Below are 22,750 nucleotides of genomic sequence, written 5' to 3'. Positions count from 1 at the left end.
GAGACAGAAACTCGGGTTCTTTCATCTAGTGAACAACTTAACTCTACAGTAACCACAGTAACCACTATGTTCTGGGAGTTATTACATGAATATAAAACTTTAGTTACTTTGCATTTCTCATTCATAAGTAATTATCATTAATCTTAAGTGTTTTTATACCACAATTATTTACAGGTTCATAAGCCTGACCTTTGAAAATTAATAATGCACAGTGCTTCATAGCCTTGTAAGTACTACTTATACAAAAGATGTGGTGCTGAATGGGTGAAAACAAGAAAAACTTTTTAAAAGTTATATTTAAAGTCTACCTACCAAATTAATAATGCTGTGATAAATTACTAATGGCAGTAAATTAATAATAATCCAAATATTGTACACACAAAACAGCCACAAGTTTAGAAAATAAATTTATGTAAATTCCTTAAACTGCTGTGATGAACTGCTATTGTGACTAATTTCAGGTGATGTTTTTATTGCTAAGTCTTCCTTTTGCAGAATATCAAAATTATTTATGTGAAATGAATCACTTTCTTTTGCTTCTTGACACTTTTCATCAAACTCTGCTCCAACTGTCCATAAGGTCTCAAGGTCATAAGCCTCTCGCAACTTGGGGTCCATGATATGTAAAGCAATGTTTCCTGAAACAAAATACAGAAATAAATTCCTAGGCCATGACAAGTATCTCTAACTTTTTTCTATGTGATTTTCGTAAGGTACTCAATGCAGGTTCTATCCAATTAGTAAACCAGAGAAAGGGACACAAGAAGAGGGACACAGAAGAGGGAGATCATAAGGCTGGTGGCAATTTAGCAAGGAGTATGATTTGAGAAGAGTGTGATAAAAATTTTGACACAACAGAGGACGAAAAATTTTTTAAACAGATAGGAAGTTGAGCCTATAAAAGATGAAAATCAAGAATTTATGGTCAAAATAATTATAATGTTGGAAGCAGTTTAAAAATCTACTAAATGAAAAGAATTATGTAAATTTAATGATGCTGACATGACAGAGAAATCAACTGACAAAAAGTTAGGAGAGGTGTGAGGAAGATTAAAAAAATGGCATATACTGTACCTTCTGAACCTTTAGTAATGACATTCCTTGCTTAAAGCAGCCTGAGAACTAAAGCTGTTGAATAGCAAACCAGAATAAATGAAAATATAAGGGATGAGATGGACATTGATAGTGATGAAAAATGTTAATTTATGTTATACAAAAGGATGAATATAATTTTATAGGGGAAGGGAAAGTGCTGACAGTTCACCTTATGCAGTGTCATTATCTTTCATGACATATTTTGATGACCTTGGCATAACTTACATTATGAACCTAACTACTCTTGGAACCTAAATAATTTATCTACCCTAAGGAAGGGTGGTAAACAAGATAGTGTCAAGGAAGACAGTAAACTGAATATAACCCCACAGTGGGTTGCTGCTTAGTCTACCTTGCACACAGTACAGATGGTACTAATGGTTCCTTGCTGTATCTCTTCACCCTCCTCCTGCGTTGATTTCTGCCTTTTACTTTTCATCCATTTTTTTAAGATTCTGTCCACATGACTGGCCAACTTATTTAGCATTGCAATTCTCAAATTTTCAGTCCTCATTTTATAAAAAATCCTTAGGGGAGTCTCTTGGACATTCTAGAAATGCTATTACACTAAGCTCCCAAGTTAAACTAATTTACTGTGCTTTATGATGACCTGAATTTATCATGTAGAAGTAATCAAAGTTCAGGTCAAGTCACTGTTAGCTTGGCAGGAATTTGACCAGGAAGCTAGATGTTTTATAGGGGAGGGGGAATTGTTGTCTATCAGCCTATTTAGCATAGAGGGGAATCATTTTCTGTCAGGCTGATTAGAGTAGTAGAGCATGTACGGCAAAGACAGCCACTGGTTAAGGAAGATAGAAAAAAAAAATGGCTGTCAGTGCACTTTGATTGCTAAAGTCTGGAGAGAGCATGTCTGAGTCTATAGGATAAAAGTGGAAGCCCATGGAAAAAAAGTTTTATTTTAGAAGAAATGAATGGAAATCTGTAAGGGTTGCTGAAAGAACATTTCATACAGGGGAAGTTAAAAAACCAGTCTTTTGGAAGGAGGCTGTTATGTGCCTCTGGATGGTGGTGATATCTACGAAATAAAGAGACATCCACCAGCCATATAAATTGCCTCTCTCATGGAAGGATGAATGGATAACTTCCTAGCATGTGTGTGGAGAGTTTCTTGATTTTTGAAATATGAGGATGGGAGGAAAACTGGACTAAAGTAAGAGTTACTACAGTACTGACTTCCTGCCTTTGTGGTACAATGGAGATGGTACAACAGGTTTTTTGCAGTGCCCCTTCTGCCTCCTGTTCTACCGCCTTTGTCTTTCACTTTTAATCCATTCACTTTGGTTTCTTCCCAGTTAACTACCTAATGTTTTAACTTTACCTTTCTCCAAAAAGTGTTAATCACATGTCTTGCTAACCCATTTCATAATACTAGACCTCTGGATCTTTTGTGCTGTCAACTCATTTAATAAGTAAGATCATTCAAGAGTTCAGGCTATATCTCAGCCTCAGCTAACTTGGCAGGTTTAACAGACAACTGGAGGATGGGGTGAAGGACTGGTGTTCTATTAGGCATAGCTGGATGAAGCCACATCAAATCCCAGAAACCCATCTGGAGAGCTTGCAGAATAAGGACTTCTACTTATGGGCATCTTCATGATTTCTGCATAAAAACCCATAATATAGGAATCTATTTAGGGATACATAAATGGGTAAGCAAAAAATTTTTCTTTGGTAAACATGAGAAACAAGATAAAAATATTCCTATGATATGTGTAAAATTTGTATTATGGTAAATAAATCCTCAGTGAAAAACAGGTTTAGATGCTGGATAAGTAGGCTATTAAACCTTGGTGCACATGTTGGATCTGCATGTCCTGTACTGTAAATGTTGCCACAAGAGGTCCATTTTCTACATAAAGTGGCATGGACACTTCAGCTGATGTACCACCATGTCCCATTATTGACATTATTACCAAACCGCCAACATCATTATTCACTTCCTCCTCAGAATCATTATGCCCAGGCTCGCTGACATCTGACATAACATCTCTTCACTCATATAGACCAGAAGGAAATCAGTATTGTACCTATATCATACTTTTACCCACCAATGAGTTGAAATAACTCTCACAAGACTGGCCTGTTGGGTTTGTTTTTTGTAAAGTTTAAATTTTATCTAATGACATTTGTTGTTTGTTGAAGCTTGGACATTAACATAAGATATGTTGACTGTTAGTGTTGGCCTTCATTCTAAGAATACAATGAACTGGGTCATGTGGGCTAATCACTAAGTATCCATGGGTCATAAGTGTGTGACCACTTTAAAGTCAAGATAGAATTACTTCTATCTTGGTTTGAAGAATGCCACAGTCCAACCATGGGTTTGATCTTCTTTAATTTGTTGCTATCAGATTCGTATTCCATAAAGTCTGCCATTTATTTAAAAATGGTGGGTTTTAGAGACGCTGAATAATCTATGACTTGGATGGTTACATTTGATTAGGTCATAAAGTTGCAACTTGGCTGCTTTATCAGCATCCTCACTTCCCTTTATGCCCACATGGGCAGAGATACAACACATTTCAACATTTACCCCAGATTCATAAAATCTGTGGAAATTTGCAATATATGAGAATCTTCAAAACAATATATAGTTCTGAAGGGATTCACTAGCACTTCTCAAGTCACTGAAAATTACAAATTTCTTTGATGGCGTGTTTTCAGTAATCTTAACTGCTGAATTACTGCCTACAGATTCACTGTCAAAACAAACATTGTTATATATATAAAATTTTCAAGTTGTAATAGGTGATATGGCACCAAATCCTACACTGGATACAGATTTGGAACTGTCAGTATAAATTCCATAATGGGGAACTTTGCTTCTTTATGTTCTATTGTATGTTGTTTATGAAGTTCAGGATATATGCATAATTTTTGGATATGAATAAAATACAGGGAAGTAAAAGCTATGACCTTATGGATAATCCATGAAGGAGGCTGTTTTAGCTCTGGAAGAAATAACGTCATATTTATTAATTCATTAAGATGATTAGCTCTAACTCAGAAGGGTAGAAAATGGTAACTTTATTCTAAAAATTCCTTTTTAGTGGGAAAATCAGTAACTTGTAATTTTATTTTACTTTGCATACTTAATAGGTCACAGTGTAGAAACGGATTTTACCATTTTCAACTTGTAGTGGAGGAAACTGAAAAGTAACTGCAGTCATAAAAAATATCACCAAGTATAAACAACCAAAGCTGTCTTTTTAATAACCTGCTGTTTTCAGCATCTGTTTTAAGCACTCGGTAGTGCTTTGCTTATCAGATAAGATATGTAAATTCTTAGCATTTTCTTTTAAAACTATGTAATTAGCACAAATATCCCATATTCAACTGCAATATTTTATCTGTCACTTCGTGCTAGCTGCGGTCATATGGTCAACTCGTATAAATAAATCGTAATTTCACTAATACAAACCCTTGGTCTTTACATATGGGATTAACTTTCATTGAGCTGGAAATCCAGCCATTGCACTTTTGCAAGGTGGTTATGGTAATAGCTACTGATGGTAGGGGCAGAAGTACCGCCCACCAAGTCAGTGGGCTCTCAATTCTATGCAGTTTTCCTTTGGCTGTCGTCTTGTAGAGATGTGCGTTTCTTTCTCTGACCTGCCATTTGACTTTCTCTGCTGTTTTAATATATTTCTTATTATAATATATTGTTTATATTTTTTTGTTTATACTTTGAGTATATTGACATATTGAAACATTTCAACATGTTTTTTATGTCTCTTGCTACAAAGGTTGTATAAGTTTTGGAGCCTTTCTCCTTATACAGTATATCATTTTACTTAATTTTCTGTTGCCTTTTTGTATTTACACATACACAGCACCTATCTCCTTGGTGTTTGTTTTGTGTTATCTGTTTTCTCTATTCACTTAACTGTGGAGAGTTGGAGGATGGTTTCCAACTGTTGTTTTTTCAGACATCTCTCAACCTTGTTTTCAACAAGTTCCCTCTTTGTCGTTCTTTTCCTCCTTGTTCTGAAATGCTTTTTACTGAACAAATGCTTTTTCATGAACAAACAATATTTTTTAATTTTCAACTACACAATTTCTTGGAATGTTGTAATATTTTAGTCTTTCAGATGTCATGTAGATTGAGAGGACTGAGACAAGGTGGGTTTTTCGTGTTTTCAGGTGAGGGTTTTGTATTCAGTATGTACGAAGATACTTCTTGCAAGTTTTTCCCCTCTCCCTCAACACGGAGGTTGATGTCGCAAGATCTTTGACAGTGCGTTTGGTCCTGACTTACTCTCCAGAACCAGTGGGAGTTTCTGTCTATGGTTCCTGTCTTGTTTCTTGCCCTTTTTTTTTTTTTGGGGGGGGGAGTTGAAGGCTCACTCCCTTCCCCTCTCTAAATGTTTCCTTGGCCTCCTGAGCAGTGGAGGATTTTTTGCCAAGAAGCATCAGGGGAGGAAGAAGGCACCATCTTGGAAGGGTTTTCTCCTTCAATGGCCACTTCTCAGTCTCCTTCTGGTTCCTTTATGCCCAATCTTCCTTCAGTTGCTTCTTCTTCCTTGAAAGATTTTACCTCTTCCTATTCTGCCACAGCTTCAACTTTGGAAGTTTGGGGAGAGGGGTCAGGAGATATTATCTCTCTGGCTATCCCCGCTCTCTCGGGGTGGGGAGGTTCCCCCCCTGTGAGGTAAGAGGCAACAGTCAACCAGACACATTCCACTGATGGTGTGGGTGCATGGGTTTGCAGTAGCACACTCAGCACATTGGTCAACCAAACACATTTCTGGATGATGGATGTATGACAGACAAGTTCAGTCACTAGGGTCAGTGTTAGCGATAACTGGTCTTGACACCTAGACATTTCAAAGAATTGTTCAATCTAGGAAGATGTTCAATTAGTCCTTCAATCTCGACACTCCGAAGATGTTGTGCAGGTGCAAGGGTTTGCAGTAGCACACTCAGCACAGCAATCAACCAAACACATTCCAAGATGATGGATGTATGACAGACAAGTTCAGTCACTAGGGTCAGTGTTAGCGACAAATGGTCATGACACCTCAATGTTTTGAAGAATCGTTCGATCTAGGAAGACGTTCAATTAGTCCTTCAATCTCGACACTCCAAAGATGTTACTATTCGACTGTGTCTATATACAGACTATGGGCATAACAGCCATTGACCATGCCACATTGAAAATATCACTTCTTGTCCAATCAGCGAAGTTAGCAATGATTGGGTCAGGTCTGTACTACTTGGATAGGTGACCTCCTGGAGCACTGATTTTGTTGACGTCTAGGAGACATCTTTCGCATCCATGGTCAGAAACACTGGGACTAATCAGTACCTGGATAAGTGAACTCCTAGAAACTTCAAATGCTGTTGGTGCCTAGGAGACATCTTTCACATCCATAATTCAAGTCTTGGGCTTACAACTTCCTGCTGTTTTGCCTGATTCGTTGGGAGGTCAACAACACCTCCAAACTAAGTTCCAAAAACTTGTTTTTGGTTTCTACTCAGTCAAGAAGTGGTGTCTCAGAGCTCCATTTCCTTTGACTTGACGTTGTTACACTCTTCCTGTGAGGGTAGGAGATGTAAGCAGTAGCTGCTGCTGCTGTAATTACCAGTTGATCCACAACCCAAGGAGAGAATATTATGTGGATATTAAGACAGTTTCAGGAGTCTCAGTGTCCAATAGGTACTCCTTTCATAGCAACGACACTAAGTTAGTGCTATGGTTACACTATCCTCCTCCAGAGATTTTTCATTCTTCAGAACATTGACCAGGGCAGCAGTCTCCTACATTTCCTTTCTTGGAACTTAAAACAGTTCTTTTTTTTTAGGCTTTCAAGAGTCTCAAGATCCAAGATAGAACTCCTCAGTGTGATGGTAATGACACCATGGTAGTGCCATGGTCAACAAAAGGTCCTAGTGTCCTTTCATCTACTCTATTGCAGTGCAAGTACATGAGCAGACAGAAGAACATTCAGTACAGTGGCCAACCAAACATCCCAAGCAAGATGGATGTAATTACAACAATTATTCACTGAAGTCAGGAGATAATGACAGTTGATCTTGGTACCTTGACTTCTGAAAATTCTTTCAACCTCTGAAGAACATTGATCATAGTCCTTCTTTTCTCGACTTACTAAAGTTGGTGCTGTTCTGATCTGTCTTCTCTCACCTCTGAATAAAGTAAACATCTTTGGTATCCTTTTACATCTGGAAGCTTTCGGGCCAGATCTTTTGAGGCCAGTGTCATCAGTCTGTCCATCGCATTCAAGAACCTGTTGGTCAAGTACGAGGATCGAATGTGATCGTGCAGATCACATTCATCTCCTTTTACCTTGGGATGTTGCCCATAGGTCCTTGGACTCCTTTTCCTTGGATCCTGTGGTGGATGCTCAACAAGTCATGTGGTTCACCCATCTCTTGAAAGATGGGTTGCATCTCACCTAAGGTGTGTGGCGTTTGTGGGGCTGGCCTCCTCCCCTTCTCCTGTCTTCCTTCCTCCTCCACTGGGCAGAGGAACAGTGAACGAACCATCACGTGCTGGACTGGCATGCAGGTGATCTAGATGACTGAGTATCCTATCTATAATCTAGCTCTATTTGGATTAGTAGGTGCAAATCCTTCCTTCTAGCAAGGAGACTCTATCAATAGGGGAGAGAATGATGACTATCATTAATTCAAAATGCCCAGAAGTCTGAGAAGAACCACCTTGCAAAATTTCAACTGATGGCTGGACTTCCAGCTTGCTGATCAAGAGAAGGTAAGTTAATCCCATATGATTTAAAGACTTCCACAAGGTTTGTAAAGATGTTTGTGTAGGAACAAAAAATACAAATTGCTTTAAAAATTTGTCATATTTTGATCAGCTGGCTGTTTTCGATGTAGGCTCAGTCAGCCAATGGAGTGGCTCAAATCTGCCAGCTATATATTAAACCCCAATTGCTCAAGATGCTTTCAAAGGCAGAAAATTTGAACAGGACCTTAAATGTGACCAGATGTTGTCTACGAGTGAAATTTGGAAAAAGAACAAAATAAATGTTAAGCACGGCAAATGATGTTACTGCTCTATTACAGGCCTTTTTATGCAGATATGGAGGCTTTGGTATCCATAAATGCGATGAATCAAAGAATATAGAAAAACACCATGTGGTCTGATTAAGAGTTGATCTCAATGATATACAGATCAGTCTTGGGCCAGGGCTATGTCTTCATAAACTTAAATGTGCATGAAGCCAAGGCCATATCTTCTGTTTTGTTTGAAAGGGATATTCTATTTCTAAATTTATTCATAAAAACTAAAATGTCTAGTACATATTAGGAAATTATTGCTGACCCTTTCATGAACACATTTTTCTTATCATCTAAAGTTGCAAGGTAGCTGGGTGACAAGCTAGCTCCCTCACCATCATCTATGAGCACAGTGCTCTTAAAACAAAATCTGCACTAAGCAGTGAACCCTTTAGGAAGTAGACTACAGCTAGTAATTTGCAAACATGCATTTCATAAGTTTTTTGCCTAGGGTATCACTGCCACTGTAAGTTTACTGTGTCCTTATTTTTGTTTTAGTGGATAAGTGATTTCTTTATTTCTCTGTCAGGGGATTGCTAGATCTTCATTCCAAATTGGGATTTGCCTTTTTATTGCAGTCACTGGTATTTTTGGTATTTAGTTTAGTGAGCATGGGTTTTTTATGCAAATGCTTTGTCTACCCAGTCCCAGTAACAGGTTGCCTTCAGTTCATTTTCTGTTCTCAGCATTCTTTACAGTGGTTGTCACTACTGTAAGGTTATTATAATTTCATAATCGCTCAGTGGGTATTTATTATTACTGCTCATTTTGTGACTTATTTTGTTTCTCCTATTTTATGGCTTGTGTTTTTGGGAATTTTATAAATGATTATGTGCAGCAAGTGCTATTATGCTCTGTATACTAATTTTGTTGTAGGTATTCCCCATACTAGTTTGAGTGTTTGTGAGGAATTTGGTAGTGTTTCATTATGCCTCAACATACTAGTGAGGATGCAGAAGGGTGTGTTTGTAACCCCTTTTCTTCCTTCTCAGACAATGATCCACATTTAAAGTTCCTTTCAAGTAAACCTACCAGCAACTCTGATTGCAATATATACATACAGCTACAATTTACCAAAATTATTAGCAAACAGTGAGCCTAGGTCAGGTGACAAGCAGGAGTCCCTAAAACCAATGGAAGATCTCTCTGTGTAATCCTACTTTTGCATATACAAGTACACAAGTAGGAAACCGGCACTTGATTTACCTTATTTACAGTGGAACTGTCATAAATAAAGAGCTTTGTATTTATAATAGAAACTTGAAATTTTTCTTCATATCTTGTTAGTTCAGAAATGATTTTAATGGCAGCAGTTGCAATATGAAAGATAAATTACTATATAGCATGCAATTGTGTATCAGATTTTTTCTGACTAGCCTAATTGATGTCTTGTCAGGATCCAATCAACCGTCGATAATATCCCTACTACATATTTTGCATCTAGTCCATTGTATTGAAATTTATCATCTAGTGCAAAATGAGGAAATGTATTACAAAACTGCATTCACATGCAATAATCTGTGTTGATGACGCACGAAACACATTGGTAGCTAAGGTTGGCATATTTTTTTAAAATAAAATATCTTTCTACTTAAATAAAACCTTAAAAATCTTAAGGAATCTTACCCATATCTATGGCAGCCCATCCAGTGTTTTTTCCCTCCAAAATACAGTGACGGTCAGACGCATGTTTCTTTTTCTTGTAAATCTGACGGACAAGCTGTGCCATAGAATTCAAGTGACGCTCAGATTTGCATGATGCAATCACCATGTAGTCAACATATTTCATCTGCTTTGGAATCTGCATAGAACATGACTTATGAGAAACATACCAAAAGAAAGGAGGGCTTTACCTAAAGATACACAAAAAGAATCACAGACTACAGAAATTATCTTATTACAAAAGAACAAAAGTGGACAACTGCTGGTGCATATCTTACTACAATACAATGAACTTAAAATTAAAGCAAAAAAATTACAATACCTACTGAATGAAAAATTTTTAGAAAGTAACCAATTTTTGAAAATGCAGTTACTCAACTAATAAAATTGGTTGTACCACGGAAATATAACCACATGGTCGTACTGATAAGGCTTATATGAGGACACAAGGCTGATTCATGAAAATCTGATCTGATGACCTGGCACTGGAACCATTTGTCTATTCAGTACATGGTTAAGTTAAGTTTTTTATAACTAATCTTGTAAGTCTGAAAAACAATTTAAACAGTAATAATACAACAGTATATGAGGTAGAAATATATGTGGATAACAGTCTTACCGAGTGCAGCATAAATGCATTTGTGTTATTCACTTACTGCCCCCTGTATAGTAATTGATGAGAACTTGGGCAGAGAGAGGAAGCATTCTACATGATTAGCACACCTCAGCAAAGTGAGCACAGTATATAAGAAGCTGAATGCTGATTATTTGAGTGATACCAGGGGTGAAGTGGAGTAAGGCATAGTTAGAGGGCAAAAGACCAGTTAAGTAGTAAGTATCTTTGGATTTATTCTGCTGTTAATGTTGATATGATATTCAGCAAGTAACCTAGCCATGGCTTTGTTCTGGTAGAATGTGCAGTAATATCACTTGTGGACATGGTCTCTCAAAGTAATTAATTCTTCACTGATGTCTTATGCCTAGACTAGTTCATTTGTTATTCTGGGTTTACAAACTACTGTAAGCATTGTCTGCAGTACAGAAATTGGGAAGTGATAGTGTAATTTCATAAAAAAAAAAAGCCATCTTTCATTTGAATACCGTAAACCATTAAAAGTAATAAAATAAGTAATATGTTAGGTCACTTTTCAACTGAAAGTGTCTTTTACACACTTAAAATACAAATCACACATAACAAAAAAATCACATTTTGTTCAGTTTTAATCATAGCTTCAAACACTGCAACACAAAGTAATATTGGCCAATAAAATCTTTAAAAGTTTACAGATTTTATCATAAGCTGTTGAAGGGTTACTTTTGTGCTGCAGCTAGTCAGTATTCTCTCTGCCCAACAGCTTTATGCAGTAAGCTAAGGAATTAAAAACATAATAAAATGACACATTATTATTTTACACTACCCAACTTTCATATTTTTATATTGTAAAAATAGGAATGGGACAGTGTTATTGTTCTGTTAATTCAAGCTTTGACAATGCTTTTCTTATTTGCATAACTTGCTCTCCCATGATTTGTCTCATGTTTTTTCACTATCCATAGCATTTGCATTTTGCTAGTTTACAAGCTTTTGCAAGGTTTTGTGATTTTGAAATATTTTGTTGGAATTTTTTACATTTGTCCCCCCCAATTTTTTAAGAGACATTTTGCAAATTTTACAAGAATTTTCTTAGAAATACCATTGTCTATATATTGTATCCAATTAATTCTACATTGTTTTGGGGAATTTATTTTTAAAGGGAGTAATTTAACCCTTATGTTTCTCTTGGAAAAAATTTTTTCAAAGCATGTTTCTTTTACAGCAGTTGTCTTCTTCCTTGTTGCATGTATTTTTTTAGAAGTGCTTTACCAATATGTGAACAATGTGATATACAGCAGAGTGTGGAACAGATATTGGTGGAAAACAATTTTTATCACAAACTTTGAATATTAAATTTGAATAGTAAATCAAAGACCTGTTCATAAAGTACTTACCCTTATGACAGCAACATCTTTGGCATTATCTTCTTTTAGTAGATCAACCAATTCTTCTACATCAAATACTCCTGTCACTCCCCCTGAAAATGAGATTTTATTAAATAACATTTTTGCTTCAACACTAGGTCACATTTTCAACCTTTTTGAAAATGGGAAAGACTTAAAACAGTTTAATCAAATTACACAAGGCATTTCATTCTGTATATAATAATCAGAAATAATTTTGTTACTGGAATGTTATTATCAAAACAAAAAACCGACTTGTGCCTTCATCTATGTCTATTATGGATTCCAGACATCATAATCACCAGTTCAGTAATCTCAGAAGCTATTGTTATTTACTGTCATTAAAAACTGGAAAAGGACAAACTGAGTATCCTAAAAACACTAGCTAGGAAAAAAATGACCGGTCACTATCTGCATTATGCAAGTAATGACAGGTGATGACACAGTGAGTAGGAGGCACCACTGATCAAAGGGACACTTGTTCATAAGACCAAGAAAGTTCTTATTTTTTCATGATAGGTTATTTATTATGATAAAAATCCATGGGAAAAAGCATCTGTAAAATGCAAGGTTTGTTCATTGCACTAGCACTGAAATTATTAATTTTATATAAATTTCTCTTCAAATAATTTTAACAAAAACATTTCAAACAATAAACACTTATTAGCACAAGATAAGAGCCTAATTTCAAGGCATCATGGTCACTTTAATATGCAAAAATTTTCAATTCAGCAAACCTGAATAAAAGGTCTCAATTATATCACTAAAAATAAAAATTTGCTGAAATGTCTACTTACTTTCAAGGGAGATTTCTTCCATTGACTTTTCTTTTTCTTCTATCTCCAAGCCTTCTTCGAGTCTCTTCTGTTCTTCATCAAAGTCATATATGATATTAGAAGAACCTTCGGCAAATCTCTCATATTTCTTAGAAGAAAACTGACTCCAAACCTGAGAGGCTGGTAACATATAAAGACTGATATTATAAAATCTTGAGAATAAAATTATAGTTTGTCTTATAAAACAAACAGTAATGGATATGATCTCAAAAAGTTACATACAATGAGTAAATTCAAACATAAGTTATAACTGAATCACAAAAATATGGAACGTGATGAATATATAAATAAAGGGGATTCCACGAAGGAAAGTGAAACACAGAGTGGTTTTGCTTTCCATCGTGGAAACTGCCTTTATTAGTAAGTTATAAACAATGAGTGTGAAGTCATCAGTACCATAAGTTTTAAAAATTACTCAGATGCACTCACTGTTCTGAGTCCCTTTGCATTCAAAATTATATTTTATCTTCTCCATCAAGTTATTCAGAATTAATCCTACTTTGCACAATGGACATTTTACCTGTAAAACAAAGCGATTTACCTTTCTGAATAAGCTTCTTGAAGAATTATTTAAAGGTATGAAATGATCGATATGTAATGATCTTTCAAAATGCTTCCTACTGGCTCTGATCTGGCTTTCTTGGAATGCAGTAATGTTATTTGAGTTCTTATTCTTTACGTCTGTTTGGTTTTTCAAATCTTGAAATTTCAGAGTAGTGTGTGCTCACACAGTGAAACAAAGAAGCAAGGTGTAATCAATTCAAAAAATATTTATGTAAGAAACTGTTTCAATACGTTTGATTAACAATGGCTTCGTATTTTGTGGTACCCATTTAAGGGCAATTACACTTCTTTTACTCACAGATCTTAACATTTCACAGCATGCACTCACACAATGAAACAAAGAAGCATTGAGCAATCACTTGAAAAATTCACTTAAGGAACCAGTTTTTTATACATTTGATTAACAACAATTTGCAGTAGTGTGACTGCTGTTTTAAAATACAGTACTGTATATACTGTACATGCAAGGAATTACACTTTGTTTGAACAAATTTCTGAGATGTGCAGAGAGAGTGACACTTTTGTTTTTAAAAAATTACTTTTTAAGAAAGAACTTAACAATATAATGAAAGCACAAGTACTATACACTGTATTATGTAATTATACTGTAGTACACTGTAGTTAGAATTTTAACACAAGGAAAAATAACTGCACTTACTTGACAGTCGACCCCCGGTATTTGCACAGAATGCATACCACTAGCCCCTGTGAATAGCTAAAATCCTTGAATACCTAAAACCCCTCTAAAAATGCTTATACCTGAATATTTTAATAGTTTTATTGCAAAAAGTGCATTTAGTCACGAAAATGATATGAAAATAAAATAATTTGTGGATAAAAAATGAAAAAATACCGTAAGTAGGCAAATTTTCCCTGAATAATGTTCCACAGAGAAATCTGCAAATAGGTGAAGCCACGAATCCGGAACCATGAATAGACGCGGGTCCACTGTACTTGCAAAGTAAAAACACAAAAGATTGCATTGATTCACAGCACAAAGCAGACAACAGATGCTGAGTGGCCGATTAAAGAGTGCTCACAAGTTTGGACAGGAAAGAGTTGGTCACATAAGATAAATCAAGCAAGCTTACCAGATTATCATATTTCTTTAAGAACAAACTCTCAATTGTGTTTGTTTCAGTATCTGATAAATCTACCATACTTTCCAGTTATTCCTTGAAGTATAAAATATTTTTTCTTATTGGACTCAGATGCATCAAATAAGTAACAAAATCTGTTAATCTGGTCTGTTAGGTTGAAGTGCTACATATTATGATACAGTATACACTTTATATACATTCTTACAGAACACGCAACGGGCTTGAACTGTGATGTTAAGTTCAACAGATTTGAATACCCATATGGGTAAAAAAAAAAAAAAAGAGAGTACAGTATTGAAAAGTAGTAACAAACGGTAAATAAAACAATGTAAAGTATATCAACATAACAGTAATTAATAGAATAACATGTAAATGTGCTACCAAGTAAAAAATCAAATACTGTAAGCAGATACAATATCAACCAAATCAATAAATAAATAAACGATAAGAATAAACAAGGTAAAGGTGTATACACTTGAGTGTACCCCAAAATAATAGACTGCCACCCAAACCTGTGGAAAGCCATGGCACAAAGCAGCTAGCAAAATGATAAACAACTGAGGGAAGGGAATGTTAAGAGCTGCAAACTACATTTAAATGTTAGTTTGGTTTATACAGTACAATGGAAGCATGCTTACCTGACAACTTAGGTGTAGAAGAATTTATATCATCTTTGTTATTTTCTGTTGCTAAACCAGTATTAGGCTGGCCATCACTGGCTTCATTATTGGTTTTGTTGACATTGCTATGGCTGAAAAGATCTGTGTTTGCCATAGATATGTTCCTACATTTCTGGAGCGCAAAGATTCCCTTACTATGACATTTTATAACACTAAATGACAAGGTAGTCGCTCTACAAATACACACAATTCCTTGCATTATACCTGAAAAATAATTAAATGCTTATTAACTTGAGTTTTTAAAAAGATCACCAAAAACATACAATTATCAGTAGGACTTTAATTTTGTCATTCATTAGCTGAGAAGAAATAAAAGTCACTCAGTAAACAAGTTTCAAACAAAATATATAGCATATGATTTTAATTCTACTGTAATAACTAATTTTAAAATGCTCCTGATTGTGAGTTCTGGTTCAAACTGTTGTTCTTACATTCACAAACAGTCTCCCAAGACTATTATGAATAAAGTAGCATAAATGGCTGGGTAAGAGATATAGTGGAGTGAATCAGCAATAGTTTCATGCACTCTCCTGGCAAAAAGTTCTTCACAGTCTGAATAGGTCAACATTGTTATTGGAGATGTATTTCAATATTAGCCTTATGAAGTTACCATACTCATAGGCAATTTAAATAGTAAGAAGGAGACACTGTGAAAAACTAATACGGTATATAATCAAGAAAAATTTAACTCAGCTTTTATGGGGAGAGATCATGGTTGGCAGGTTTTTGCCAGTGGCAGATTTTACTGAAATTTTTCCCATGGAAAAATGTCATGGCAAAACATCGGTATTGCCACCAAATAGTGACAAAACCAACAAAAACTCACATTCTTAAACTTGTCATTCTAAAAATAAGTCTTCTCTTTTGTTACTGCTTAATATTTTACAATCAAATGGTCTATGTACCTATCTTTTTCCTCCTCCCAACACCTTAAAAAGCTTGCAGCAATCATTCTTTAAAGTGATTTAAGCGATCAAGCAAGGAAAATTAGCTGAATTTGTGTAGCTGAAGAGAAAGCTGAAATTATTCTCAATAATCAAATACAAACTCCTATTTGTGGCTTCAAAAGACTCAATGGCAACAAGGTCTGCCTTCTTTCAAATTTAATACCACTAATTTAATATTTGTAAGGGTAGTTGTGGGCCCAGGGCAAAGCAACATATACAGTGTGTTAAAGATAATTAGGTTAGACCTGTTGAAAAGAAAAGACTTTTCTTAATTTTTTCAGGAGAAATAAGAGGCCTTACTACTCTCCTCTTCTTGTGTCCCCTAGATGATTCAGAAATAAGGTATTAATGTTTCTCTGAACTGCACTGTAGCATATGCTCTTAACGACAGACAGAAAGTCTTGTTTTATGCTTTTAAACCATTTTCACTTTTCATTGAGGGTGAATTGTGATTTATGAAAGTAATTAATCTCCTTTAATTTACACAGGCTGTATTATAATATTATAATATAACTATCTTCAAAATGACAATAAAGTAACAGGTCATGTAGGCAGCACAGCACGTCAATGAAAGCGTAGAAAGAAATTTAATGGACATAATTTAGTAGAATTTCAATTGGAAAAATTAATCTAAAAATATTATAAATATGTTTTTAACAGATGTTCAAAGGACTGTTTGAGCAAGGATTATTCATAATATGTAATTTGAGCCACATCTAGGAAAAGCTGACACTTCAGCATAAATGTAATATGTATAATTTTCCTTGTTTATCTTTCCTGTCCTTTGCATAGTGGAATAAGAATGAGTGTGAAGCATGTTCTTTGCCCACTATGCACCTGAGACAACAGATTAGGCTAATACCAATTGGGTCTTACGGATTCTATTAGGACTTTCAGTCCTTTTTGAAGCTTCACTACTATTTATGAGCAAGCTATTTGGGCATGCCCAGTTTTCTGATCTCCCTTCACTTCACTTTATGGTCCATCAAGTAAGTGAAAGTTAAAAAATCTAAAACAGTCCTAATTCAAGGATTCAAGTGGGAACAACAAAATGTCAAGCAATTCTAATAAGAGTTTTGAGAGGAAACAAAATCGTAAACAATCTGAATTGGAGATCTGAGTGGAAACGAACAAATCTTACACAACTGTAAAAGAAGTTTCGTCCTGTTAGTGCATGCACTATTTTAAAGTGCTTGAAAGGAGCTTTTCTGTTAATCTGTTATGTAATAATTACCTACCATTTTCAACCAATTAAATTTCATAAACTCTAATGGTAGATTCCCAGACATTTTTTTGGACTCCTCCTGATTGTCTTCATTTTAAAAATGGCTATTATGTGTACAAAAATTGTTGATACAAATCTTAGAGGATATATTTTACAACACGAGGATGTAAAATGACTATTCATATGGAAGTAAGGCAATCTCTTCCACTGACAAACACTCCTCCTCCTCATAACAAATATTGGCTTACAGTCTATACTGTGGTGGGATTAGGTACAAGAAAATGCCTGGTGCCAATTAGAACAGTGTGCATGGTTAGGTTAAGATAAATTTCTGTATTTCACTATTATGATTTATGGTAATCTAAGTTAGGTTAGGACTGGAGGTCCAAGGACCCAACACCCTAGGTTAGGGAAGGTTAGGCTAGAATGCATCCCTCTAATTTACTCTGCAACTTTTATAGCAATCTAGGTCAGGATAAGTGGGGGTTTACAAGGTGGCCAGTTAAGGACCTAGCTCCCTAAGTTAGGGTAGGGGTAGGTGACATCAAGTTAGGGTGGATCAGTATATTTTACTTTATGAATTTTATGGTGCTTTAGATTTAGTTATGTTGGATGGTTTTGCCTGCCTCCTGTGTAAGGACCTGGTGTCCTAGGTTTAGTTAATTTAGGTTAGGTTACAGTGCTTCCTTACAACTGTCTTTGCTACATTTCCATGCTCTGTAAAAATTTTAGTGATTTATCTGTGATTCACATAAATTAATCTTGTGATTTATGCACTTCCTATCTTTCTGACAGGTGCACTTTACTAAATTTGGTTCCCACCCTGCAAAAAAATTCTGGTATCCTTTCTGATCACCTACAACTGTTAGAAATAACCTGTAGGGAGGGATGAGCACAAAAAAACCACATGGTCTACACTGACAATAATGCTTAAAAATTAAATGAAATAGCCTGAGCTACAACACTGGAAAACCTGTTAGAAAAAAAGGTAGAGCTAAGCAATAGCTCTGCATGGGGTATTACTTTGGAAACTGATTTTTCCTATAGTATTTTGGTTGCTCATCAAGAATTCACCGTTATTCTTTGTTGACTGACTGTAATTAACCTCACAAGTTGTGCGTTGCCCATCCTGGAATGCTATCGTGCATGTGCAGTGTTATAAGGGAGCTTTTGGTAAAAAGTGGAGTTTTGTTCACCAAGGGGGTTGGGGGAGGGGCTCTGTAACATGGCCTGCTAGGTTAGGTTAGGTTTGGTTAGGGTACGTTAGGTTAGTATTGTTCCTTTTACAATAAGTTTACTTAGCCAATCCCTTCTTAAACATATGGCTCCCTGATGACTTGTGCATGTGCGGAACCATTCCATAACAACAACATGGCGGTCCAGTCCTTCTCCCAAAGTTTCCATGTTGGGTAGATATGAGGTTAATAATAAATGACCCACAAGAAACAACACGACCTCCTTCATCAGCACCACTAAAAGTATAAGAAAAATCAATTTCCAACGTATAGTCTGTGCGGAGCTCTTACTTACAAATACCGAAAAAACATATAATTCATGCATCTGGCTAGGAGTTAAAGGAATATCATAGTTCCTTCCAAGGCATGCTTAAGCTAACATTAGGCTAGTCCTAGCCTAGTGCTACTAGGCTAGTAGTTTCCCAAGAAAAGTTAGCCAATGGTGGGTTGAATAGACTTCTCTTTCTGATTAGCCTAAGCTAATCAGAAAGGTAGCCTACATTACAATATATAAGAGGTTCATCGATACTTACCCAGCAATTTCCAGTACTGCAAACACAAATTCAGTGAGATGGGGTCCGTTTCATAACATTCTTACTAGGACGTAAATTATCATCGAGAATCATATCCATTACTTTGGAGAAAATATATGCATAAACACAAAGCATATTGATACACGACACAGAACCAATGATGAATATGAGAAATTTTGCTCATAAGTCCGTAATTTTTAAGGAAATTTAGAGAAAATTTATTTAAAAATTTGCGCTCGCTCAAGGTCTTGGATAAGGTATATGAACGCACCCACAAGTTTGTTGTTGTTCACCTTAACGGGGTTTACTTCTTCTTCACTTGCCTTTGCTTCACTCCTTCAGGTCAAGACATTGGATGATAGCGGCCAATGATGATGGGGAAAAAATTGACACTTTCTTGATCCGACTTGTAGGAAAATATCAGTTAAGTTTTCACTTATATGATTATTAATTATTACATCTGAATTATTAAAAACTCAGTTATTGACTTTGTTGGCATGAGTTTATGGGTATTATGGACTAAGACTCAATAATCGTTACACGTCAAACTAGGCCAAGTGCATATTATACTTTTTTTGTTGCTTGAAATGGTAATTTTATGTTCTTTTGATGAACGGAACAATAATGTAATTCTCACATTACATATGGGACTTTTGAAGTAATGATTTACCAGAAAGGGTTTACAATAATTTGGGGAAGCAGTTACATCGGCACTTACAGGTGCACGATGTAAGATGTCGATCCATTACTGCCTTCGTTCTTTAATGCTTGATACAGTGAATGTCAAGGCCAGTGGACCTCACTGGGGATTTCAACGGTGCTTCTAGTAATATCATTTTGGCGCTAAGGCTCCAGGGAACCAGTTGATGCATTACATTCTTTCCACTGCAAATTAATTAGACCTTTACTACTTGGAACCCACAACTGGAAAAATGGCTGTCAGATCTGGAATAGAGTAGGCCTAACCTAGTCCTATGCCTAAGGTTAGTAATAAAAAAAGAGTTACAGCAATAATGCATTTTTACATTTATTTGACACGAGAAATAATGGGTATTATTTTACTTTAAACCATTATTACATTTTAAACGTGAAAATATAACATGTTTTAATATGTGATTTGAACGTTTCTGACGTTTGTTTCATTAGAAAATGAGTACATACTTCTAGAAACAATGGACCCCACCCTTATATCCTTTAATTTTGGCGACTGCAGTGTGAAGGTTTTTTTTTGAAGGGGCAACACAAAACAAGTGAAACACAAGGACCTTAATCCCACTGATAGGTTAGTTCTCTGACAGAACAAGGTAAGCATATGGAATGTTTGCAAACTAATAGCATGCACTAAGGACGAGGACCTCGTACCCTAGGTTAGGTTAGGTATGGTAGGTTGAGTCATTTGCTAACGAAACGTACATCAGAAACTTTCAAATCACACATTGAAACATGGGAAAATTATATTTCCTAGTCCAAAATACAATAACGGCCTAAGGTAAAATTTTACTAATTTGTGTATGATTAGTGTCAAACGCAACACCTTAGGCCTATAAGATTGTTTCCAATGTTAAGGAATCTTATTATTACCAAGCAAATTGCCCTAATGTTAACGGTCTGGGTAAACTGACCCCATGTCAGTTAGTGTCGTCATGTCATAGCACCATGTAACTCATACTCATTCATTCATTATGTCAGCCATAGCTGTCTGATTACCGGACGAATTTATGGGGAATGTGAAAACAATTGACTTTACACAAAATAGTAAGGCCTGATGCTTTGACACATCAAAACACCACAAACATAGGTAGCTCATGTACAGTATATATAGTGATCTTGTAATTATATCTCAACCTGGCACTCTAGTCAAAATTTGGAACTCAGATCGACAAGAAAATGACTCAGATTACCTACATAAGCAGGTAGATGATAAGAACAATCGAAGTAAGGTGAGGTTAGGTTAAGTGCAAGGTGAGGGTTGTCTGAAAGAAGTGGAACATGATCCAGCGGTATTTTTTTACCTATTACTTCTTTATTCAGGTGGTTGTTGTTTAAACCTTTCCAAATGTGAGTGTCTTTATTTGTACTTATATAATCAAGCAGATTATTATAGTGTTTATAGGCCTATAGTTGAAATGTAGGATTATATTATTTTAAAATCTCTCAGTTTGTAATGTAATGTGACATCTGGTAAAGTGAATATGAGAAATTCTGCTGACTGAATTGAAATCAATCTTACTCTTGATGAAGATTGAAAAGAACTTACTACAGCTGCATTTTAATGTTCAAAATTCAGTAAAACCGGCGCACTATATACAGTACTGTGTAACCAGAACTAAAACAGGCAGACTAAAACCAGAATTTAAAAATAATGTATACTAAATAGACTGGGAAAATTGATAAAGGCTGTAACACTCCTGCAGTGTTTGAGTTACACTGGCTGTCTACCAAAGATAGAATAATGTTTGAAATATGACTCATTCAAACTATTAAGACTGCAAGTCTAAAATACGAGTGTAAATATTTGCTGTACTTATTGTACTGTAGCTAATGAACGAAGTCAACACAAGCCAAAGTACGTATGGTCTTAAGTTATCTGAGCCAAGATGGATTTCAAATGTTGGCTGTAGTGCCTTCAGATTTGCAGCCCTACGATTGTATAAAAGGGTCCCACTTGATATCAGGGGGATGAAAATATTAGATGTTTCAAGAAAAAATGAAAGACTTATTTTCTGAGTGTTGTGGTATTGTGGATTTGACAACTAACAAGATGCACCCTGGTACTTTGAAGGTGTCTACTTACATTTGAGCAAGCCCAGTGGCTTTTCAGGTCCAACCGAGTACCTCTGATAAAGTGGAACCAGATAAGAAGCATACTGTGAATGAGACCCTTTATAGTCGTAACTGCTTTTTACCGAAACATTACTGTCTGGGTACCTTATGGATGGTTTCACCCTGGTGGGGTGTGGATTATCATGTTGAGGGACCTTCGATTTGATGATTTACCATTTTGCTGGAGTGGTGAACACTCACTCCGTCCATTCCTCTCCCTCTCTCTTCTCACCCCAGTTGCAACCCACATCAGTAAACTACCAAGTACAGCAGTGACTGCTTAGATCAATAAAAAAGCACATTGGTTTACTAATCATTTATGCACTGATTCCCAATTCCACTTTCTTTCCTGTTTGAACAACACTTGGTTAGAAATCTGATTGTTAAATTAACAGTTGAAACGTCATGCTTCCTGAATTGCAAAATTGGTGGCATTGGTGATAGATAACTTACAGTAAGTAAGTCAGTCTGTGGTTTTAGAAGTAGTTGATGACAACGACCTTTTCTGTGAAAATACCTATTTATATGAAATGCTACATCTTTATTTTGGGGGGGGGGGTACCAGAAATTTCACGGTGAAATAACGGCTCGTGGCTGATTTTATAGACCCTCTAAGATGGAAATTCCCAGAGAAGATTGTGATCCAGGCAGAGTAATTAGCTACGTACTTGGAAAACTAATGAAAGATGAGGATCTGCTGAAGTTTTAGAAACAACCAGGAGATTTCTATGACAACCAAGAAACGAGTGTTAACGACATGCCATCCACACAATATTCTCAATTCACTGACATATTCAGATTAAAGGAAGTTGACAACCCTTCCGAAGCTTGCTTGTTCATCTTTTGAAGTCCTGGTGGGTACCAAGGTTGTAACCAGCTCTGTTACAAGGCATCCATCCATCACTAGCCACCTGTTGCCACATCTTATCCATACAAATAGGGACTGGAACAGAAGAACTGAGTGATAATCTCGTTTATAATTAAGCAAAG

The 22,750-nt window shown here is 35.8% G+C and overlaps 1 protein-coding gene across 1 annotated transcript; it reads right to left on the bottom strand.

Annotated features, from left to right (window-relative positions):
• Nucleotides 1-278: 278 nt before the first annotated feature.
• 312 (ribosomal silencing factor RsfS-like protein, 312) lies at nucleotides 279-21,854 on the bottom strand. Its single transcript, XM_067123792.1, has 6 exons — nucleotides 21,732-21,854; nucleotides 14,956-15,201; nucleotides 12,615-12,773; nucleotides 11,809-11,891; nucleotides 9,784-9,958; nucleotides 279-638 (listed from the first exon to the last, which is right to left on the bottom strand). The coding sequence occupies exons 2-6, from the start codon at nucleotides 15,194-15,196 to the stop codon at nucleotides 409-411; spliced, it is 888 nt and encodes a 295-aa protein (XP_066979893.1). The 5' UTR covers nucleotides 15,197-15,201; nucleotides 21,732-21,854; the 3' UTR covers nucleotides 279-408.
• Between the last annotated feature and the right edge of the window lie 896 nt (nucleotides 21,855-22,750).

The sequence above is a fragment of the Macrobrachium rosenbergii genome, chromosome 21 (assembly GCF_040412425.1).
Source record: "Macrobrachium rosenbergii isolate ZJJX-2024 chromosome 21, ASM4041242v1, whole genome shotgun sequence".
NCBI classification, from domain to species: Eukaryota; Metazoa; Arthropoda; class Malacostraca; order Decapoda; family Palaemonidae; genus Macrobrachium; species Macrobrachium rosenbergii.
Note: the sequence above shows the minus strand (reverse complement) of the source record. Positions and strands in the feature narration are given on the sequence as shown.